This window comes from Glandiceps talaboti, chromosome 21, assembly GCF_964340395.1.
Source record: "Glandiceps talaboti chromosome 21, keGlaTala1.1, whole genome shotgun sequence".
Taxonomy (NCBI): Eukaryota; Metazoa; Hemichordata; class Enteropneusta; family Spengelidae; genus Glandiceps; species Glandiceps talaboti.
Genome location: NC_135569.1, coordinates 4,388,594 through 4,414,202, shown reverse-complemented (window position 1 = coordinate 4,414,202; position 25,609 = coordinate 4,388,594). Strand labels below are relative to the sequence as shown.

At 34.9% G+C, this 25,609-nt stretch overlaps 1 protein-coding gene across 3 annotated transcripts in view; it reads right to left on the bottom strand.

Moving 5' to 3' along the window:
* Positions 1-1,324: 1,324 nt before the first annotated feature.
* Positions 1,325-25,609, bottom strand: part of LOC144451373 (uncharacterized) — a 38,495-nt gene continuing 14,210 nt past the window's right edge. The window contains exons 1-8 of one of the 3 annotated variants that reach the window (XM_078142193.1): positions 16,683-16,769; positions 16,116-16,209; positions 14,550-14,828; positions 10,647-10,722; positions 9,733-9,806; positions 8,016-8,354; positions 4,733-4,768; positions 1,325-3,724 (exon numbers count right to left, since the gene is read on the bottom strand). In XM_078142193.1, coding sequence (XP_077998319.1) covers positions 3,480-3,724; positions 4,733-4,768; positions 8,016-8,354; positions 9,733-9,806; positions 10,647-10,722; positions 14,550-14,828; positions 16,116-16,209; positions 16,683-16,706 — 1,167 coding nt within the window. In that variant the 5' untranslated portion in view covers positions 16,707-16,769 and the 3' untranslated portion in view covers positions 1,325-3,479. Of the gene's footprint in view, positions 3,725-4,732; positions 4,769-8,015; positions 8,355-9,732; positions 9,807-10,646; positions 10,723-14,549; positions 14,829-16,115; positions 16,210-16,682; positions 16,770-25,609 lie in introns of those variants that run through there. The other 2 variants (XM_078142192.1, XM_078142195.1) reach the window with 2 other exon arrangements.

Sequence of the window (25,609 nt, the reverse complement as noted above, 5' to 3'; positions counted from 1 at the left end):
AATTGTCACAAAGGGTAACAAAAAATCATTATGGGAGAGATTTACATGCATTTCATTACAAATAAATGAAGCTTGTGGGGCAAGGAGTCAATGCGGAGAATCATTTGATGTTACGTCATTTGTCATTGGCTTACCTTGAAAATGTTTTTACTCTGTGTTAATGATTTTGTTTCTAATTTCCATAGAAAATAAAAATAAATAATATCGTTATTATTACAGGAGAGGAATAAAAAATTATCAGTATTGCATGAGTGTCAAAGAGGACAAAAACAAGTATATTACAAACAAACAAACAAACAAACAAACAAACAGACAGACAAACAGACAGACAGACACACAAACAAACAAACAAACGCTTCCAGCCATCAAAAAGAACATTGAAAGAAAGTCCGATTTGCTACTTCCGAAAAAAAAAAAATCCATGCTGTGTTCACATCCGTTGACAAATGTCAAACTAGGCTCTTTAGTTTGTATATTATTATAATTGACCCCTGGAGTTTTGTGAAAATCAGAGAAATTGATAGCGCAGAAAGGGGGTAATTTTATACACCAATAATCGCAATTTGTCCTCCACCAAAAAACCTTCCCGTTTCGAATTTCAATGATAGATAAAGTTATTTTCATAGCGGGTCATGTCTACATCGGAAGGTCACGACATTTGCATTATGCTTTAGCTATAGCTTAAAACAGTTAGAAATATGCTTCGGGTGAAGGGGATATCACAGTACATTAAACGGAACTTAAACTAATATATAGTTAAACGTAAAGGGTAATTGATATCAACAGTTAATAATGTTGTGTTGATACAGCTAAAGTGGTACAGCTTTGTCATCCGGATAGGTTACAATGCACGTGGACATAGAGATTAATTAACTTTAATCATAGTACTACACCAAACCAGAAAGACTACACAGTTTCTATTAGGCGGCATGATGATTTGACATCTCACACAACGATTTTTTGCTACGAATTACAAACAAAATACAGGCAATGATAGCGAGAGAGAGAGAGAGAGAGAGAGAGAGAGAGAGAGAGAGAGAGAGAGAGAGAGAGAGAGAGAGAGAGAGAGAGAGAGAGAGAGAGAGAGAGAGAGAGAGAGAGAGAGAGAGAGAGAGAGAGAGAGAAAGAGAGAGAGAGTTTAAGTAGAGACAGAGAGCGAGAGACAATGAGAGAACGAGAGAGAGAGAGAGAGAGAGAGCGAGCGAGAGAGAAAGAGAGAAACAGACTCAAACATCACGTGACTCTTGAGAAATATATGTCAACAATCTACGACTTTATAGAAAATATTGATATACATTTATTGCATAGAATTGAATGCATTGGTCTTACATTATCTTAAATGATCATTAAATGCAGTTCTTCTAATCGGTCTATCAATGTGAAATCATCTGTACAGTGTCGACTTGATGAATGCAAAAACACCAATCTTGAAGTTAAATTTGACTTCTCATTTAAATTCCATAAAATCACAACAATGACACTTACAGGAAGTTGCAGATTGGAGATCATTGTCGACAAACAAAAAATAACCAAACCGTCAATTTTACCTCCCAGTGAAATCCCAAAACTGTGACATCATCATTTTCAAAAAATATGCATCGATTGCTTAAATAAAACATAAATTCTAAATGCTTCAATAACTGAAATATTGTGTATGTGCCAGATATGTCGATATTTTGAATAAAATCTATCCCTTGTTTATAAATTGCAGAATTATACTATACTTTTAAAACCCCATTTATCTTCAATTCTTCCAGTACCAGACGCGATCGAAAAAATATGAATAACTTATTTTCACTGTAAACCTGTTCAGTTACAGATCAGAATTTGTTAAATGATCCATAACATGGTATGTTCTTGGATTCCAGTCTAAAATTAAGGTCAGACGACACAAAAAGTCAAAGGCAGACGACAATTTTTAGACATGTGTACAATATGAATGCCCGCTATTTTCACTGTAAATTTGCCCTCTTACATTTAAGAATTTGTACTAGAATTCGTTATCATAACATATTGTAGGATTCCAGTCGAAAATAAAGTTGACATGACACAAAAAGTTAAAGAAAGACGACAATTATTGAATTTGCCGTCTGGTACTGAAGGAATTACTTAAGCCCCCGAATAATGCAAACCCACTTTATGTAAGCCTTAAATCTTGGCAGTAGCTATAAAGTTTAAATAATAAAATGAAATTCTAGATTATTCACAACTCACCAAGTTATTATACGCCCTCTTTGACGGGCATGACAACATCCATTTTATACACAGTAGGCCTACAGCTAGCTGCTTCAACTCGTATCAAAGACCGACTTTTCGCTTAGGAAAGCTCAAGTCATGGCGCCCTCTATGTCAGAATATTCACAGTTTTCTTATCAAAATACATACAATCTCTCAAAGTCATCATTTTCTCGTAAAAAGTGGTTGAAATAAAGTAATATTTTCCACTACTCGTATATATCCAATTATAAATTCTGAATGCACGTCACGTCCTTGTGTCAGTTACTCTTATGACCGCCTCAAGGTTATATGAATCTGAAGATGATAAATTATCGATGATACTAGATGCATGCAGTCGATCCTATGTGAAAGGGGTACCAGAACAGGTTTCTATCTAGGTCTAGGACCGTGTACTTCAACTGATGCACAAACCTTTCTTCCTAGAAAAACTAATGTTCTACTATATCACTTTTAGATTTTACCGCCTATTGGCCTATATGCCAGTAGTACATAGGTAATACGTACAATGAAAAAGTAGGTGGGGGTCGGGTAACCAGACCCTAACAATTTTTTTAGGCCTAAGCAATGCTACACAGAACTGGTATATTTTACTGTTATTATACTATCATTACTTGCTTAGAACCTGGCGATTGTTGTTATTTTAAAGTGATAATATGGATGACAAATCGATGCTTATTTTGGAGTTTTTATTCTTAAAACAATTCTACTGTGTTTGTCTACTTGAAAAAAACTATGAAAATATAACATATACCAAGTTTTGTTCGTCATTCCATACATTGTAAAAAGCCAAAGTAAAATGTTTGTTATCGTACGTACAATAACACATTTTAGACACTTTCTAGCTTTTTGCAATTTATTAAGTTACAAACACGACTTGGGATTGGTACATATTATTTCACATCGTTTTTATTTTCAAGTAGGAAAACGTAGCAGAGTTGTTTTATGAATAAAAAAATTCAAAATAACTTTCAATTTGTTATTCATCACCTGATGAAACGGTATAGCTGTACCGATAATGTATTATCTTCTGAAGCATATCGAGGTGCAGATAGACACGACTGTCGTGCATATTTATAAAGTAATCCCACCCAAACTGTGTATCACCTCTCCCTGATATGGTACTTTGTCTATCTTTTACTAATATACGACTGATGGCATCGACATTTTCACTCAAAATCGTCTGAATATTACATTTCTGCAATATTGTAAATAACGCACTTGAAAAACAAGAGTTACTTGTACTAAACACACGTGACTCGTTCTTCGTTATTTTCCGTCCATTCGTCGTGTGCACGATTTTGTTCGTCGTGTTTATCATATTGTCTGATAGGTTCCCATATGATGACACTAAGGTCTATATTATTTCTATTATCTACAAGCATTGGGGTGTTTTCATTAATTTCATCGTTTTCAGTTTCGTTTAGTTTCCTGCTACTGTTGTCTTTTACGTCTGCTCTCCTTTTGTCGGCAAAATTGACCACCATACCTGGAAGAGAAAACAATATTATGATCAGGCTTAAAAAAGTTGTGTGGTTCGGATTACGCTCAATTTTAGAATAAGTGGGAGTGGACGGTTTTTCAAGTGTGAGTGTTTAGTTCAGGCAGTTATGTTTTCCGTTGTTTTCCACATGATTTCTGTGTTATTTATTTCTTCCTATCAGATGTACAGCCATTACAGATTGGAAGAATAGTTTTATATTGTCTTTTAAAGTTGATGTCAGTTTCCGCATCCACTATTTCTCGCGAGACTTCACAATTTTCGCGATTTTGATTATTATTTTTTTGAAAAAAGTTTATGGTCGGTAGTAAAAAACAAGATGGGGTCTGGTAACCGGATCCAAACAATTTTTCTAGGCCTCAGTAGAGATGAAACCTGATACAGAAACGAATGTGAATCGGAATACGAATATGAATACGTCGACAAAACTTGAACACATAATATTTTTACGTGTTGAGTAATAGCCTTTACTTCTTCCACAGCTATCCACGACCTGAAATATACATTAAAGGGGAACACCACTGCCAGAAATAAAGACATTTTCCTAAAATTTGGATTTGAAGAGTAAGTATTTTATGATTTTTACGTTACAATCATTACTCACGATTACTGAGAAACACCAAGTTGAAACGTGGTCCTCATTCATTGTTCAGTGGTAATCGTTGCCATGGAAATGCAGTCAGTAGAGTCTGACATGCACATGTAATAGCAGAACATAGATATTCATATTTATTGGAAGATAAGAAGCACTTAGAGGTGACGTCATTAAATTGACAATAAACGGTCACTTATGTTATAGTGCGCCCTCTTGTGATACAATATTACAGCAGAATTTTGGTGGATTGCTAATGAATTGGGTGGAGGTTAAAATGCCCAACACTGGTTGTGACGTAAGAAAACATGTTCATGCCTTTATATCACGAAATAACACTTGTGTGTACCCCAAAATCTAATAGACTCAAATTATACATGAATATAGTAAGTGATGGGACACACCTTTGGAGGCACCTTCTTGGAGAGTGTATCTCCCCTCTGCACGCAGGAAATAATATACAAATAAAGTATATGGTAATGTAATCTGATTAAAATCTGACTCGATTCATTTCCTTAATTATTTCCTGCGTATATTGTCGTTTGTTTTTCATTTTGACTTTCTGGAAGTGATTGCCTTTTCCCACATCTACCTATAATCACGCCCACAAAAATAATAAACTAAAAAAAAAACCAAATGAAATAGTGTACGAAGGATTCGAACCGTATTTCTAAAGTCAGATTGTAATCAGATTGATGGTAATACAAATCGATGCAAACACATGGCTGGCTACATCCATCGACTTTCTAATTTAATGTACTATTGTCAGGAAGTGCGTAAAAGTAGCATTAATTCTTTTATTGTGTCGATAAAAGCCTGTATAAACTGTCAATCATACTTGTGTTCTGAGTGGTAATCAATGCACTTAGCGACAATACACACAATGGCGTCTTTATTCTCAAATCTGGAAACGTAGAATGAACCTATTGTCATGTGCATGTTCCTCATCTTGCATTTTATTTCTATTTTTCTTGTCTGCACGCCATGCTATTGGTACTCTAGTTTACGGCTACTGTATGTTATATACCTATATCGTGATGTACCTACGTAATACTGTTCGTTGAACCTCAGACCATAGTGGTCTGATTTTGTACTGACTCAGAGGTGTCTTGACCCACAGACCTACACGTACAGTACTTAGAATTCTCACCACTAGAAAATTTCGCGCTTAATTTACAGTCTTCAACTTGGTTCCCAAAGACTAATTTTTACACATTTCTAAGCCTGGTACACTGTGTTTATTTACAACTTGAAAGGCAATTTAGTCACTACTTTTATTTTCACTACTTATATTTAGTTTTCCAACAAAATAAGGAATTTTTTTCCAAGTTCATAGTATAAGCTTAGATGTAAACTATCCTGTCATTATAGTCAACTATAGTAGTACTAGTTATCAGGAGAGAAAAACAAATAAATATATTTAACTGTAGTGTATAGAGTTGAATACATAAAGATGGCGCAAAATATGCGTACATGTGTGTGTGTGTGTGTGTGTGGGGGGGGGGGGGTGTTTAGAATGAAACGATCCTACAATTTTTAAACTTCATAGAATACTAGCTAATATCCATCAATGTCTAAAAAACTAGAAGGGAGCTAAGCGTCTCTAAACTTTCTTCTTTCTCGTCAAACCAATCATTTGTGGTTTTATTAAAGGACAGCACTTAGAAATGAAAAAACTATCGTAACCCAAACCTGACAAATCATAGGGCATCAACAACCCACGAAAAAAATACGGGTGCATTTGTTTGCATGTGGTAAGCAAGAATGAGGCAAGTTTCGTGCAAAGACATACAATGTCATAGTATAAACACCACAGGAGCCCAGATCCCATAACTCCATAACTGTTTACTGATTGAACGCTATACATTGTAACAATCAAGTCCAACTGTTACTGATACATTATAGCGTCAACAGACATAATAAACTGATAATAACGTTGCCTGACCCTACATCAGAGGCACCCGCTGTTGTTTTTTATCAGTTGGGGTGTTTTTACCCCATTTTGTCTTTGCGGGAAGTCATTCTTTAGCTCACTTCATTCAAGCAAACGCACTGGTGTTGTTTCCGCGAGTTGTAACATCCATAATGCAATAATAGTATCCAGGGTATGCCCCCGCTAAATGTGATATAGCTGTCAAGAGCTCGCAATTTGATCAATATTAGCTGAGGATGAATAAACTCCTCATTAAATGCTAATATATCATTCCATGCATTGCCAACTGGTACAGAATCGTCTTTTCATCACAGTAAGTGGCTACTTATCGCTACACTGTTATAAAATTGACACGTTTTCCAGAATATATTACAGTGTCAGTTTTCATCAGCAATAAATATATGAGAACCATAGTTTATCACCTCAGCAGGCTTTGTCAAAAATACTTGTTTTTTTATGAAACTCTTAGAATTCGTTAACATTTGATTCACTTATCCGAGAAATGTTGACACAAGCATAGATTACCACTGTCCTTGTAATCATCCGCAATAAATAAGTCCAAAAACGATCGACTTGTAATGACATTTGTAATCAGGAAGGCAATAGGCCATTTTACTGGCGTATCACTTCCTATATAGTGAAGAGTTATTATCATCATTTTGTGTACACTACTTGAATCACTAATTACGTTGAATCTTGATCCGTTTAGAATAAGGGTCAACACATAACTCGATTCTTAATGTTTTAAATGTCAAGTCTGATATCGTGTTTATCAGTCTCTATTTCTCTTAGTTCAAAGTGCGCTAAGGAAATTAAGTGTTTTGTCATAAAACTTATACTGTACCCTGTATAGAATATTAATACATACCACGGTCTCTCTTTTTGCCTCCCCTCCCTCCCTCCCGCCTGTCCGTCCGTAAGTGTGTATGTTACTTTGTATGTATGTATGTATGTATGTATGTATGTATGTATGTATGTATGTATGTATGTATGTATGTATGTATGTATGTATGTATGTATGTATGTATGTGTGTGTGTGTGTGTGTGTGTGCGTGCGTGCGTGCGTGCGTGCGTGCGTGTGTGTGTGTGTCAGCATATCTATATGCCAATATTATGACTTTCTACGTTTACCTGTACAAGTCTGTGCCATCTTTGTTTCATGAAGTAATAACATTAGAGAAGAGTATTGTACAGTGTACTAAAAATAACATTGATTACGATACGGTACAGCACGGTACAGCACAGTACAGTATAGTACAGTGCAGTACAGTACAGTACAGTACAGTACAGTACAGTACAGTAAAGCAGAGTGCAGTAAACACATCACAGCACAGTAAAGTACAGAAGAGTACAGCACAGCACAGCATAACACAGCACAGGATATTACAGTGAAGTACAGTACAGTACAGTATAGGACAGGACAGGACAGGGCATGATAGACGGTGCAGTACAATACATTAAAGTACAGTGCAATGCAGTACAGTGCAGTATAGTGCATAGTGTAGTACAGTACAGTGCAGTGCAATATAGTGCAGTGTCGTTCAGTACAGTACAGTATAGTACAGTGCAGTACAGTGTACAATAATATGGAAAAGTGAAACTAGCATAGCACAACCCTGTATAGTACGATGCATTGCAGTTTAGATGTATTCAGCCCCCCTAGCTAGTCAACTATATCTTTAAAATCTATCTTATATCAGAGATGTTGACACACTGTGCGGGCATTTTGTCTCCAAATATGTAGATAGTCTCACCTTTGCTATTTTTTGTTCTGGTATAACTTGAAGGCAGTAATCCTTTCTTCCTCCTTATAATTCGCCGTACTTCAGTCACAAAAAACGCAAACACTACGATAAGAAAGCCGCCCCCAACGATGGAACACACCACAATTAATCTGTAATTTATTGACGTTTCTTCCGATGGCTTGTTCGCAATTATAGACATCAGGGTAAGAGAAGACATAGTGGTCGTCATGGCAACCGTATCCTGAGCCACAGTTTCGTTTAGAATGTTTTTCATTGTGTATAGCTTTTCACCTGGCCTCCGTGTGGAAAGGTTGCCATATGCTGTCTCCTCTGAAGGGATGACCTCACCTGAAAACAATTAATGAAATAATATGTGTGCATATAGTTACATGTCAGCAATAGGTCGAAGGTCATACAGAAAGCCAACACAGTGACGAAAGACAATCAACATGGGAATATAATATAAGTTTAATGATTATTTCCAATGATGGCGTCATACCGGGAAGGCGGTCATAGTTCTGCATGTAATGAGTTCGTTTCACCATTCAACCAACGTCTGTTTTTATTCATGTCCTCAATACAGACTGGAGTCGGTAATTAACGGCAAGGCTAGTTAGCTAGTAGAAACTAGAAATGAATTTCCACTCTAGAAATCGATGCATAGTAACTAGAAGTCGTCACACATGTATGACGTCACTTACTCCCATGGAATTCTAGTCAGACAGGTCAAGACAGGTATATTCACAAATACCTACATGAATTTAACATTGTGAGTGGCAACTTATTAAAGTTGTTATGTCGTGACTAGGCCAGGCTATGAGGTGTACGAATGTCATATATCAATGCACACAACTCTCATTAAAATGCGAGGCACGTGTCGATGCCTTTGCTGGAGTTGTCGGTATGTATGTATGTATGTATGTATGTATGTATGTATGTATGTATGTATGTATGTATGTATGTATGTATGTATGTATGTATGTATGTATGTGTGTGTGTGTGTGTGTGTGTGTGTGTGTGTGTGTGTGCCTGCCTGCCTGCCTGCCTGCCTGCCTGCCTGCCTGCCTGTCTGTCTGTCTGTCTGTCTGTCTGTCTGCCTGTCTGTCTGCCTGCCTGCCTGCCTGCCTGCCTGCCTGCCTGCCTGCCTGCCTGCCTGCCTGCCTGCCCGTCTGTCTGTCTGGTAATTGGTGGTAATTTTAAATTCCTAACAGATTTCTGTGCGTCAATGGTCCTAATTCTTGGCGTTGATGTAGGATTCATAGTACGAAAGCCAAAGACAAGTGTCTGTGCTAGATAATGACATGTGACCGCTAAAGTTACATATTTGATGACGTTTAAAGGGTGACGTAATAAGCCTACAGCTACACAATTAATGACGTTTAACAAGTCCAAAGCTACACTTTTGATGACGCAGTAGGCTAACGCTACATATTTGATGACGTTTACTGGTGACATTATAAGGCTAAAACAGCGTATTTGATGACGTTTACTGGTAATAATGTACACGTCAAATCGTGAAACTGAAATGAATTGCTGTACATGTATTAGGAATAACGAATATCCCCAATCACGAAATTATCTTACTGACCAATTAAAATAATTAAAATAATTAAAGAATTTAAATTACAACATAATCTGTCTATGTCGTTGGACAGAATAACTCATCTGTGCAAATTACTATTGAACCTTCACAAAAAGAAAAAAGTAAAAAATATTAACTAGTAACCTGATATATTTATGCAAATTGTTGGAAATGTAGCGTTTCCTTCCATTTCAATTGACAGCCCATTTTCTCGGCATCTGTATGCAAATGAAATAAAAAATAATATTCATGAATATAGATAAAGGTCAACTGACTTCTATAAAGAACATTTATTTACAGGAAATATACACATATAATGTAATAATCGATCATATATGCAAGTAATGGATAACTAATCAATATTGAGTGTTATGAATGAACACATATTAATATTCTGTATGATATATATCTCTGATAAATTTTATCTCAGATTATGCACTCCACCGCAGATACAATAAACACAAAGACTACGTTCAATGAGAATATAATCATGTGATTAGTACTTCCTGATTTTGATTGTTATGGTTGCCCATAGTTACAGTGATGGTTTGACTTTCGCTACTAGCAAATCAAAGGATACGAGAACAATATGGTTACATCAACAGGTCACATGTACAACAATATTAGTATCAAGGAAACGGGCTACAACAAGCTGACCATGAACACGAGATGAATAAATGCCTGACCTTCCACTATTCACCAATTGTGTCCAATCAGAATGTAATGTTCTCATGTGATGACGTCGAAATGTGAAACAAGTTAATTTGAAAGTGTGCTCGATGAGATACAAAGAGAGTAATTTCCTTATATGGCAAAAGGCCACGTCAGATATCAAACACTTATTGTGAGGTACGACATCACCATGATTGCCGATATAGAACACGACTCATACATGCACTACATCCATACATAGAAAAAAAATACCCGATCTCCACAGAAATAATGAGAACGTGGCAGATTGAGCTAATGCGATTATGACCACACCAATGATTTGTAATACTACTTCTGTGGGATTTAGCTGGAGGTCAAAGGTCAAGATATTCAATATTAAGTCTTACTTTGGTTGCTGTCGGCATGCCTCCACTCTAGACCATGTGTCTGAATAATGATCATTTTCACATGGTTTACATTGCCCTGTAGATAAGAATATATGTAGACAATTTAATGTATGCTATACCAATATACCATATATATATATATATATATATATATATATATATATATATATATATATATATATATATATGTATATATATATGTATATATATATATATATATATATATATATATATATATATATATATATATATATATATATATATATATATATAGTTTTGGTAGTACTGGAACTCTTTCTTGGGTGTAACTCGGAGTTTCACGCATATTGCGATCATCAGACACTCCTGTCTTAGCAGATTGATACTCACCGAGTTATATATATTAACACTGTCTTAGCAGATTGATACTCACCGAGTTATATATATATATATATATATATATATATATATATATATATATATATATATATATATATATATATATATATATATATATATATATATATATAATGCCTAATAAAAAATTGTGTGGTTCCGATTACACTCAATGTTAGAATAGGTGGGTTAGATTTTTATTTTATTTTATCATATTTTTTTTCTGTGTGATTGTCTAGGTCAGGTAGTTATGTGTTTTCCAAATGGTCTCTGTGTTATTGGTTCCTTCCTATCATATGAAAAACTAGGTGGGGTCGGGTAACCGGAACCAAATCCAGGGAATACGGATGTTTAAGTCGTTAGTTGGAGTATCAGAAGAAGCGGGAAACCCCAAGTAATGACTTATAACATCCCCATTCCCTAATTAAGTCTATAATGTATTGCTATTAATATTGCATTGAACTGTTCTCTCCAGTGGGACACTTATATGGATATATATTAGATCATATATGACCAAAACGTGTCGCTGAGACTCCACTTAGCTGCCTCAATAGGCCCAAACCATAATTATAATTTCTAATATATATGTATTAATATTCATTTATATATATGTATTAATATTCATTTATATATAATTATATATATATATATATATATATATATATATATATATATATATATATATATATATATATATATATATATATATATATATATATATATATATATATATATATATATATATAACTCGGTGAGTATCAATCTGCTAAGACAGTGCTCTATACCGCAGTGGCAGAGCCACATATATATACATACATATACATATACAAACAACATTCCAAACCAATGATACCGCACAGTTTTAACACGGAATATAAACACTCATGACGTCTGTATCGAGAAACAGGAAGAGAATAGCAGCGACAACTCATCTATATATCTCATTAGTTTGTGTCTTTCATTGACATGACGCTAGTCGTGTGACTTACAAAGAGGTGTACAGTGATACATTCGTTAACTCTTTTCCGCTTCAAGTCTCGGCTTAAACGAAACCACAGTTGAATCTTCTTCATAGAGGCTGACATCGAGTATAGCTTCCACGATTAATTGATGATGTCAGTGAAATGGAAGACAATTACTCAGTATTGCGTGTGTTGATGACGACAACAACACATCTGCACATCTGGAATACCATATCTACGTTTTATCGTTTTTCATCCTGCCCATACAGATGTGTTCATAAATTCAGTTTTTTTTGGCAATTTGACAGTAACTTCGAATTCCACATTTGCATACAACATTAATGGAGTCATGACAACTCCATGAAGCTATACGGCCGACTTCTATTACCATGACAGTAAGATGGGCGCATTAACATAGTTATGTTACTAAGCAACTTATCTACATATAATTCTGCCATGGTAGACATAGGAATAAATTCGCACGAATATTTTCTCTATACACATAGGACTAATGGAATACTAAATATAGTGTTCGAGTAGGCGTACATACAGACATGTGTATGTACACACCAACGCCTGCAAATAACGAATCAGCAAGTAAACGACTAAAGATAAGACGAAATAGAGTCTGTTTCCCCTTAACTGCGAAATGGATACTAAATTGATTTTTCATAAAAAATTAATACCTTTAATACTTCGTTTTCCTTCTTGATAAAAACACACAATTACTTATGACGGAGGCGAGGGTCGCAGGAATCGGGGTTATCTGAACGTTACGCACATTACACAAGGGGTTACTTGAACAACGAGAGGAAAGGAGAAAGGAGGGGGTGATGGTAAATTCCACGTATACAAGTAATGGACACTGGAAAATAGAGAAGGTGGGGTGGGTGGGGGTACTAAGTTTATAAACTATAAACACGGACGTAGCCTATACTTTCACTGTGGGCTTTGATTCGAGTAGACAGACACAGTGACGTTCTTTCATTACACCTGCACTAGTCGTAACTTGGGTATTATTTATTCCATCAGACAACCAACAACATATTCACCGAAAATTGTTAAAAAACCAATAATTTTAGACATTGTACATATCAATTAGAAATCAGTTTTATCTATAAGTAGTATAGTAATAAATTGAAATAGTGATTCATTGGGGGCGCTCATTTTCAGGTGCGGACTCAAAAATCCATTTCATTGAATATATTGCGCCATACTATGTGTACTTTGACCGATTTTTAAAAAATATATATTACATGTAAATCGCTATATCTAACAAAAACCGTTTTAAAAAAAAGAAAACCACCCCTTTGCAGCTCGTGCAGATTTAATTAAATTTCCAAAATATCTCCACACATTTCACCATTTTAACGTCATTTAAATAATTAGATACTATTTCACATCCTTATAGGCCATCCAAATATTCCACATGTAACTGTAGGGATTGGTCTACTAGAGTCAATTATTAGAAGTGGACGTTCAGATGAAATGAAAAAAACGTGTACAATAATGTGCCTAGAGAAGGCCACCTTGGTCTCGTCAGTAAAAAGTAATCCTTATGATTATCTCTACACTGTATTAAAAATAGTCGACGAGTATTCTTTCGATTTTCAACGTTAACGTCAACAGCGATTGATCTTTTCGTCAGATCTTTGCATTGACCTCGGAGTATGCTCGAAAGCAAGAGCATGTTTTTTTTTCGGCTGACACAACGACCGCAACGGCTTCTTGATAGTGCGTCTTGAACAGTGTCGTAAAGAGGCCAGTTGGTTTACGACGATGCTTCGGATTGGCTACTACAAATCACATGATTCATACTGCGACTTTCAGATCGAATGCTACCGACTATCGACTCCGATCCAACGCTACTTTAACAATCAAGGTCTCGCCGAAGGTTAAAATGCAACATCATCCTTTTACCAGGAAGTCGATACTCACTACTTGTGATATCTATGCGACGTCAACGAGAAGTGCAACGAACCGTTCGACGCATCATCTACACTGGTGTTATAGGTGTAATATGCACCATAGGTTGGGCTAATTTCTGAAGAGACATTAGTCTTAAATTTGACCCTTGAACTCTTTACACCTTCCTTTGATGAATTTTGACAGAAGTAAGAATCCCACGTGGCTACTTTACACTTTACAATATCAGTCATCAGCTTCAAGTAATATGTATAGATTATTTAACAAGATTATAATTCTAATCTCTTTGCGTCACTCTTTAAATTTACCAGTTGCCTAGCAACGTCAACTGGGCACTGTGACTTTTACAATTTTCTCAAAGGATACATGCTGTGTTTAGTTGCTCTTTTGAGACATACTGTCTACTGAGTTTTGCAGAATAAAAACTCCTTTCCTTTCTAGATAATTACTATTTTCAGTGTAGCTATTACTAGCAGTCGAGTTCTTAGGATGTCGGTGTGTGCTCATAAGACATCTATGGTATGACTATCCGTCGTTTTTTTTGTAGAATGTTTTTTGGCGGTAAATTATCTATTTGATATCATATTTCAGAAAGGAACTGCTGTCGGCAGAATATGACTCAAATCAGTACGACTCCTACCTGCATGTATTCCCTGTCCAGGTGGACATATTGGATTTTCTTTACATGTTATTTTTAATTCTTTGATTTCCTCGACATGATAGCCATCTTCACAAGAACATATATTGTCATGGGTGTTGTTTGCTGAAGCAGGCACCGCAATATATGCATGACTGATATTACATGGGTTCAATTCTTTACATAAGTTGTCTGCTGTCCAGTCGTTGCTATAGTAGCCAGGTAAACATGGCATGCACTGTGTGTCCATTGATTCAGAGCAGTTCGCTGCTACAAAATATCCTATGGAATGAAAGAAATATTGTAATTCATATTCGTTTTAAAACCTTATCACATACTCTGACACAGTGCTAGAACCTAGGTGATATAAACCTTATCACATACTCTGACACAGTGCTAGAATCTAGATGATATCATAAACCTTATCACATACTCTGACACAGTGCTAGAATCTCGATGATATCATAAACCTTATCACATACTCTGACACAGTGCTAGAATCTCGATGATATCATAAACCTTATCACATATTCTGACACGACGAAATATCTACATAATAGAAATCATACACCTTATCACATACTCTGACATGAAGCAATATCTACATATACAAATTATAAACCTTATCACATACTCTGACGCGATGCAATGTCTACATAATAGCAATTATAAACCATATCACATGCTCTGACATGAAGCAATATCTATATATACAAATTATAAACCTTTTCACATACTCCGACGCGACGCAATGTCTACATATACAAATTATGAATCTTATCACACACTCTGTAGTGTGATGAAAGCGTCTACCAATGAAGTGCAGAACGTCCAAGCCCCGATAGCATTTTTTGTTGGGTAGTATCATCTTATTAACTTAAAGCTAGAGTCTAAAATCTTAGGATAAAGCTTATTATTAGATTTTATCAGACGATGGCTGTATGTGCAATTTCATGGCTTCATTTTGTGTACGTGAAAAGAATCGTCTGCTCTCGGTATATATCAAAACATATCTCTTGCGCATGCGTCAGTCGGGTGATGACGTGGATAACATGGGTTATTTTACATGTTCACTTTCTAGATACAAAGACACAATATGTGAATACACATAGTTGTTGGGACGAATCTTGCCTCTCCACTTATGATCAATTAATGTGTATAGCTCCATACACTTGACACTGATGTATAATATGAAATCCTTTAATTAGACTCTTTCGCAATAATTTGTGATATGAGTTGTATGACAGTTTTACCGCCAAAACTGTGATACTACAAATTCATCGTGTGTGAGTAGCTATTTTCATAAGGCTACCTATATTGAGTACACCAATATTTTGTTATAAAAACGAGGCTATCTGTGTTGAAGACAACACTCCAGATAATTGTATTTCATATTTATGATGATTATATTTGATAAACAATGAATCTGTCGCCAAAAGCCATCAATGACTGTATAGAAATCGATAGTGAAATAACACACCTGCTTCATTCAAGCGACCAAATATCAATATTTAATATTCTGTTCAGATAGCTACTTTGTGTCTCGTTAAATGACGTATGAGCACTCACCAGGCTTACACTTCTGACAACATATTTCATCATGCAAATATTGTCGTTCACTGCAGTTTCCCGCCAAAACACACATTCCATGAAAGATAATTACCTGTTTGAAAAGAAAAAAAAACATCTCATTAGTCACCTTTGACGATATAAATTACGATGACGACTTTTTTTTATTGACAAAGAGTGGAAAATTATATTTATGCTCCGCAATTCAAATGTATGCCTTCACTTGAGTGAAAAATATGATATATTGGGGCGGAATTGGAATTTAATTACTGTGACGATGCTTCTAAATAAAACCATACAAGAACGTGATAATAGAGCTGAAGTAAAAAAGATGTCTGTGCTTTCTACATCCTGTCATTCTTTAGAAAATTTGAGTTAATTTGGGTAGTTCAATTGTAGATATTTCAGTCGGGTATGTTATAACTCTTTCCTAATCTTAAGTCTCTCTGTCTGGGTTAATACTGTAGTAGTATTAAGTAGACGTTATGTCTTCATATGATCGTTCGATATCATTGACATTTCTCAAGGCATTTGTCTGTAGATCTGAAAGACTTGAAAATTATTCACTTGATTGACTGATGTATCCGTCATTTAATTGGTTGCTTAAGATATGAATTCAATCACACACGCAAACTACATATTGTGTGTATGTATGTATGTATGTATGTATGTATGTATGTATGTATGTATGTATGTATGTATGTATGTATGTATGTATGTATGTATGTATGTATGTATGTACGTATGTATGTGTTTGTAGGTGGGAGGGTAGGTAATTGGGTGGATTTGTGGGTGGGTGGGTAGGTAGGTAGGTAGGTAGGTAGGGACGTAGGTGTGTATGTGTGCGTGCATCTGTCTGTCTGTCTGTCTGTCTGTCTGTCTGTCTGTCTGTCTGTCTGTCTATCTGTGTATCTGCTTGCCTGTCTATATAGTGTTGTATATATGTATCTATGTTTCAGCAAATATAAAGTTATAATGGCTAGTTATTATACCACTTTAGACCAATAAGCTATGTATACGCGTGTTATTAATATTTGGAATGACGTTATAGCTCGTTACATTTGACGACATAAGTATTGATACCATACGTCAGTATTTGGGTAATCGAACGTGAGAAGCAATGGCTGCTTGACACTCTACGTTTGATCTCATCGGAACGCAAGCTGTCGTGAATACTTAAAATATGTTATGGTCCATTTCATATTTATTGTCATCCATTTATAGCCGAGTTATGAGATTTTATTAATACCACATAAAATATAACTGTAATGTTAAAACCATAAAACATGTCCACTCAAGTGATAATTTTCACAGACTCCATCTAAGTAGTTTTCTTTTCTTTTTATCCTCGCACCATTACAGACTGTAACAATCTCTCAAATAACATGTTTTTGTGCCTTATCTACTGGAATACTCAAAGAAGTGTCGAAATAAATCAACAGTATTTGCCCTTACTACTGCTCACATGCGCATGCGTAACCACAACTTGGTTTGATACATATTACTATTACTGAGTCAACAGAAACAAAATCACCGCTGAAAACTATATTGATGATATATTTTCGTCTTCATTTCATTAACACTTTATAAAACGAATCAACGAGAATTAATATTTTAGTATCTCATAATTAAGTTTGAATTTGACTTCATAAACCAATATTATGCAATGCAACATGATTGTTGCTTTCCTGCGTAGAAATAAGTGAGAATTGTACTAAAGACATTGATAGGTTTGCATTATTTAACCTTCAGTACAAATCAGTACATAATTATGTTAAATGAATTTGTCTAAGATTGAGAAATGAAGAGTGACAAAGAATCATGTACAGAGTAAGCATGTAGGCAATCCATATGGTCTCAAATTAGAAGGATAAACAGGACTTATTGATAAGAAGCGTATGTATGTATGTATGTATATGTATGTATGTATGTATGTATGTATGTATGTATGTATGTATGTATGTATGTATGTATGTATGTATGTATGTATGTGTGTGCGTGCCAGTATCATAATTAATGACGTATATCTCAGAAACATACAACTATTTGACCACTCTACCTATAGTTGTAACTGTACAACAGCATGATACGTTGTATCTTACAGGCAACATACTGTCCAACTGTTCTAGACAGAAATAGTTCCTCTATCCTTGTTCTATTCACTGTAAGGTACTGAGGAACTGTTATAAATAAAAACGGCTCCCTCTAGCCTTGTTCTACGTACTACAAAATACTTCTTTTGAGTCTTATTGAGTAGGAATGTAAATAGTTCGCTAATGGATGTCAAAGACCTTACACACTCCACATCTGATGTTAGTTTAGTGCTCAACCTCCAATTAAAAAACATTGAAAATATTATGGTTATTTAACAAAGTGAAAGTACACTTCGTCTTACTTCAGATTTCTAGAATATTTCAACGTCATACTTATCAGGTTGTTGTTGATGAAGTGCAGCTATAAAGGGCATCATTTTTCTCTGTCCTATTATGCAGTTCACACGACACTGCGAATTAACCTGGGACACTGACCTCGATCCAGGGACTAGACTTTGTTTTGCTAAGATGAATGGTTAAGATCTTCAGGGTTGATAATTTGTCACGTTTTGGAATTTTTGAGTCAAACTTCGGGAAGTGTTTGTTAATTCACTATGTTTAATAAAACCTTAGACGTTAAATGAGATAAATGCGTCGGTTTCAATCACATTCACTTAAGCGGAAGTGACGCACGGGCCTTGTTTCGTAATTTCCGTTAAATGCGTTATTGTAATTGTGTAACAATATAAGTAGTCGACAATATGTTTTAAAAGAAGATCCATAGAAAGACCCGTATGTCAATTCCAACTATGTTCAGATCGATGCTAACTCTGTCCTGATAAGTGAAAGTGAATAAAAATAACGCACATATCTTTAAAAACATAGTGCATTCACAATATTTTCAAGGTGCGTTCTGAATATGGCTTAAGCTTGACCCCTCTCTTTAAAAATCGTACACCGTGACCCATGATTTCCCCCTCACCCTTGATTTTAACCAAGAGCGGGGTTGAGTTTTCCTGAACAAAGTAAAAGCAAAAGTTAAACACTTTTATTTCAGAGCCGCATAATACTTTAACTATCTCTGTAACATCGGGCAAGCTCGTGTTGTTCTGATACTTTAAGATAATATATCACTATGTTATGAAGGCAGTAATGCATTAGAGTATCTAGATGATCGATTGTCTTATAACAAGCTTCATTGAGTCATATAAATGCATTATTTAGCAGTTATTGACAAAGACAGAATTCAGCATCTGCCTGTAGCATCGACTATACTACGTGGTAGAATTTGAAACTGTTTTGGGGGTTGCTTCAGTACAGACGGGTGAATCATAATAATAAACCATTTTCTCCTATAAATAAACTCTGTCAGATAAAAATAGCCTAGTTGTAACTGATACCCACTCAGACGTAAGCAGATACAATGTGTGTAGTGTGGTCAGTACAGTGATGTATATCTCTTGTCATACTTTATAGGCTACAAGGACACTTCCTAATGGTGGTCAATGTTCTTTGGTAATATTACCTTTCGAAATAATAACATTTTTACATACAAATAAAACGATTACACACACACGCTCACATACAATAGAGACACACACAGGCACAAAATAGATACACACGGACGCACATACATCACTAACATTTAACATTAACACACTGGATATACCAGCAAATAAAAACTAACTCAAACGAAAAATAGACGGTCTCAATAAAGCAATTCAAAGTGTTTCCATCCAACTATACTTCTAAGTAGCCTTTGCTCTGTTAACAGAGCATCATCAGGTGAATATATATATATATATATATATATATATATATATATATATATATATATATATATATATATATATATATATATATATATATATATATATATATATATATATATATATATATATATATATATCGGGCCTTCGGCCCTCGATATCAGTTTGCGATTAGCCTAGTGTTGCGCCGGATCGGAGTTTAGATAAAACGGAGGAAAAAAAGGCGCGAGCGACTGTCGACAGTCTAACGTGCATGTTGTGATGTATTCTTTCCTATCACTAAGTAATTATCAGAATCGAGTTCAATAATAACTCAGTGTACAAGTATGTTTGCTGTTAAATCAGTCCATATTTAAAAATTGACAAGTGGGGATTACAGTGAAAAATATAAGCCGTCGTTATTCTATAAAGTTGAGTTACCCAGCTGGTGAGGGTCAGTGCTATTTTTTACAAAGTTGTTTTGAAAACAGGGACATCAGAACATCTGTTTTCTACTCTTTGTTATATGTAGTGAGATATAACTTAAGCTTTGATAATCCAACAACGTCATGCTGTACATATATTATTCAGCTAGCTACAAAGTGTTGTTTATAATGGTGACGTATCACACATCAATTAGATAGTGGTAATATTACATATTCATTATAGGCGTCGCAGTGATGGCAAGCCTTCATAAAATACATCCCACCCCCAACGGTTTACTGCATGACACAGTTATTCTGCAATTTTAAGTTTGATCTTGAAAAGAAAGGTTATGGTGAGAAGTGTGTCTGAATAGTTAACATACTTCTAAAACTGTAGGTGTACACATTTGAATGGTGTCTCTCGGGATGAATCTTTCAATTACATTAAACAATTTACCATTTGACCTTGAAGGGTAAGGTCAAGGTCAAAGCTTTAGTGGCCAGCTTGAACGCCCAGCTTGAGAGCTAACCTCTCTATATAGGTGCAGACACTTGAATGGTGTCTGTAGATACAAAACTTCATAATTTATTGACCAATTTGCTATTTGACATTGAATATGAAGGTTAAAGTCAAGTCAAAGGTCAAGGTAAAGCACATTTTGATAGTATATGTGTAGGCACTTGGATGGTGTGTCTATGCATTATGCCTCTCAAGTTATGATGAAAATTGTGAAATTTTAAAACAGATATGTCAGCCATTCGGCCATATTTGATTCGATAGTACTATAGTATTATATCTTTGTGCCAGGTTTGGTTAAAATCTGTTGGTGCATGCTAGAGATATGATTGGCTTAGATTGTGGCACATATGGACTAGTGATCCATAGTGACCTAAATTTGCATAGAACGGGCACTGTTCATATTGTATTTCCCTATGGTAATATTCATGTACAGTGCTTTGCCTTGACTATGGAAAGAAATGTGCTTGAGAATATGATATATCATATATCATACCCTTATTGCCTGGTTTTATTCAGGCACCAGTTGACATGACAATACTCTTCGTGTTGGTATGTAGCAATTATTTGTCTCTGCTTTCAGCCACAGGGAAATAGTTGCTACATAACAGCCCTTTGGGTAATATATGTCTACTAGTGACCTCATAGCCAGGTAATATATATCTACTAGTGACCTCATAACCAGGCAATAAGTGTTAAATAGGGCCTCAGATCCAGAATGATGACTATAATAATAGTAACAAGTCACAAGTAACTTTAAAAATGTAGGAGTTAAGCAGGGACAGTGATGAATATAGTAGTAACGTGTCATGCTTAGGCTAATAAAACAATTGTTTGGTTCCGGTTACTCGACCCCGTCTAGTTTTTCACTGCCGACCTTTAACATTTTTTACGTAGTCGAGAAAAAAAAATACAATCGTGAAAATTGTGAAGTCGTGCAAGAAATAGTGGATGCGGAAACTGAGATCAACTTAAAAAAGACAATATAAAACTGTTCTTTCAATCTGTAATGGCTGTACATCTGATGAGAAGAAACCAATATAATAACACAGAGACCATATAGAAAACAACTGAAATTATAACTACCTACTACTAGACACTCACATATGAAAGAAAAAAATCTACCTATTCTAAAAGTGAGCATAATCGGAATCACACAATTTTTTATTAAGATCACAGAATGATGAGCATAATTATAAAAAAATGTTGAATGCATTTTTATCTTTTCCAATTTCTGAGTGTCTGTAAATGGGGTAATCCTGCAGATATTTCAAATAAATAAATAAATAAATAAATAAATAAATAAATAAATAAATAAATAACACTGACGCACCACACACCAATTTAGAGGTAATTATTGATCCATAAATCATTAATATAATAGTAAAACGTCAACATATTAGCGAATTCAATTTTACTCTGTTGAAAAGTATTCTTTTGTGTACCAAAAATATAATTTTTATTAGCGTATTTGTTCTGATAGCGAATCGTAAAATTTGATTAATAAAATAATTGTTGTCCCAAGGCCATTTAATCTGCTTATTTATTTCCACTGTTATTTTTTCATTAGCAAGTGTAAATGACATTTTTAAATAGTGTTCCGGAGAATTGAATATGAAAAACAAGTTCTGATATTAAACGAATTAGTGTATGTGGTTGTGTCAGGTATCCAGAAATCCGGTTACATGAAGAGTTTGTCTGATATTAAAACCCTTTATCTACACATCAAATATACGTAATGATATATAATACGACAGCTAATACACGGGGTATCATTTCACATACTCGCATAATAACCACCAATAAAGCAAGCCAGCCAGCAAGGAAGACTTATATGGGAATAACGGAGACTTTTTTATTTATAGGAAAGGTCCAGTCAGGCTCATTTCTGTCCTTATAGTACATTTGTATTGATTACTGCTATCAACTTAATGTGATTTTGAGCGATAGCTTGTTCAGCTTTGTAACGACATATTTCAACTTTGAACTATTGTAAAGAAGCCCTACTGCACTTGACATGAGTTCAGCCATTTTGAGAATTTCCTGAAAGGGTTTACGTGGTTCATGGTGACATCACAAATCCACAAATCTCTTTGATTTGATACTCAATGTTTTCGTATTTTTGTCGAGTAGTTGTGTGTGTGTGTGGCAGTTCCTGGTAAATGAAGGAGCACTGCAGATGTGGCTTTGACAAAGATATTGTGAGTAAAGTAGAATCATCTGACCATCTCGTTAGCAACAGCCATTTTGTGCAATTACATTACCCATTATTTTGTTTGTTTGTTTGTTTGTTTGTTTGTTTGTTTGTTTGTATGTATGTATGTATGTATGTATGTATGTATGTATGTATGTATGTATGTATGTATGTATGTATGTATGTATGTATGTATGTATGTATGTATGTGTGTATGTGTGTGTGTATGTATGTATGTATGTATGTATGTATGTATGTATGTGTGTGTATGTATGTATGTATGTATGTATGTATGTATGTATGTATGTATGTGTGTATGTATGTATGTGTGTATGTGTGTGTTATGTATGTATGTATGTATGTATGTATGTATGTATGTATGTATGTATGTATGTATGTATGTATGTACACTCAAAAAATAACCAATTATGCTTACGTGTGCTCTGAATACGATCGGATATATAAATCAAATATATCCGTTCACGTTTAACAAATATACGCATCGATCGACACGTAAGGGTATCATTTCATAGAAAGTAAACTGTGAATGTTTAATATATTCGTACGCATGTATTTGTATATATCTAGTAAATATGTCAAGTTTTCAAAGAGATTTAGCAGGGCACTACTTACATGCTACGTGTGATAAATGATTATAGAATAATTTCTTTTCTTACATAAAAACGAGGAGACAAAGCCAAATTTACATAGTTTGACGGGTTTTGTTTGATGCATTGTATGATTGTGGATGAATATGAAAACCCATAATGTAATATTTGCTTAGCTCAACAGCTGTTGGCCGATAGCATATTGTTTCTAAGTATAGCAGAATAGCTTGAACCGCAGTTTTAATAGTCAGTAGTTAACCACAGTGGATGCGCATGGCGTGACGTGTGCCTCCGTCGAGGCTACGTGGCTCTGACGGAAACGGAAATAAATTATTTAATATTGATTATCCGTTCAGTTGATTTTTCAACGAAGCATGACGGGAAAGCATTCCGTCGTCATGGTAACAAGTCGTCCATTAGCACGAATGTTTCACGGTTTTGAATTTTCTTTTAATAATGTGTCGACAGGTTATTTCTGTTGAAAATAACCTTATTTATCTTGGAAATAGCTGAAAGTAAAAAGACTAGTTGATATCTATGAGTTTGCAATGAAGTCGTTGGTCTTTGCTGGCAACGATTTGAGATCTATTAGTGTTTTGAAGAGAGTAATTTACTGATTAGACAAAATGAATACATTCCTGAGGCAGACATAGTGACGTCATCATACGTGGAGGCAATAGCTCTCTCAGTACAGCTTCGCCTAAAATACATGTGGTGATTAACATAGTGTATTTCTATGACTGATAACATTGTTAGCGGCCAAGCGTGGGCGCTTCTCAAGCCATTAATTAATTGCGATATGAAATAAAAATAACTGAAAAGTCGTATCCTCCATTTTACATACCTATTTCAGGAATATTATGTATACAGTGATATCGAGACTATAGTTCTCCTAGCTTCATATCGAGTGATAGAAAGAATTTTGCTAACATATACTATACAGAGCTATGCATTTACGATCAAAGCTGATCAGTTTGGTGAAATGAGGTTGTTGTTTTACTTGATAGTGATAACATCAGTTTTACAGCTGAACACACGAGGATTGTAATTGAGGGAACTGATGTAATGGAAATAAAACTATCTCCTCAATTACACAACCCTGTTGTGCTCAGCTGTATAACAGTAATACAATGTGTTGTTCTGTACATTCCTATATGGAAGGTAGACCAGTAATTTAAAAAAACAAATTGCCAGGACGCTACAGCCGTAACAGCCTAAGCATGTAGTTTTGATTAAATGTGATATCAAGTTTAGTGAGACATGCGGGCTGCAATTCTTCACGTTAAGATAAACACAATAAAGATTGCAGAATTTGACCTCTCACTGTGAAAGTGTTTCACTGTATGGTCTGTCTGTAAAGTTGGATATTTGAAACATGTACAATATTTCAAGTCTACTATGCGTCTATTGTAATAGCAGTAGAGTGCATGCTGTTGGTGTTTACATAATTAACTAAATACAGAGCATTCCCCTCAATGACAATCATGCTGTGTTCAGCAATACAAGTATTGTTATTATGTCTACTAAAACAATAACCTAAAAAATACATACATACATACATACATAGATACATAGATACATAGATACATAGATACATACATACATACATACATGCATACATACATACATACATACATACATACATACATACATACATACATACATACATACATACATACATACATACATACACACATACATACATACACACACACCTAAAAACCTTGCAAAATAACCAATTATGATCCTAAATGTATGTATTACATAAAATCGTCTGGCAAACACTGTCAGTTTTAGCTGTAAAACCTTGATGCCAGTCTAACTTAACTTGATACCTCATCCAATCTAAACTACACGATCGTCCTTCAAAGGCTGTAAACAATTCTTTTCCATAATAGTTCATGTATGGTAATTACACACAAACATTAGATTCTGTAAACCTCGTCTGTCTAGTTGACAAACCGTTTAT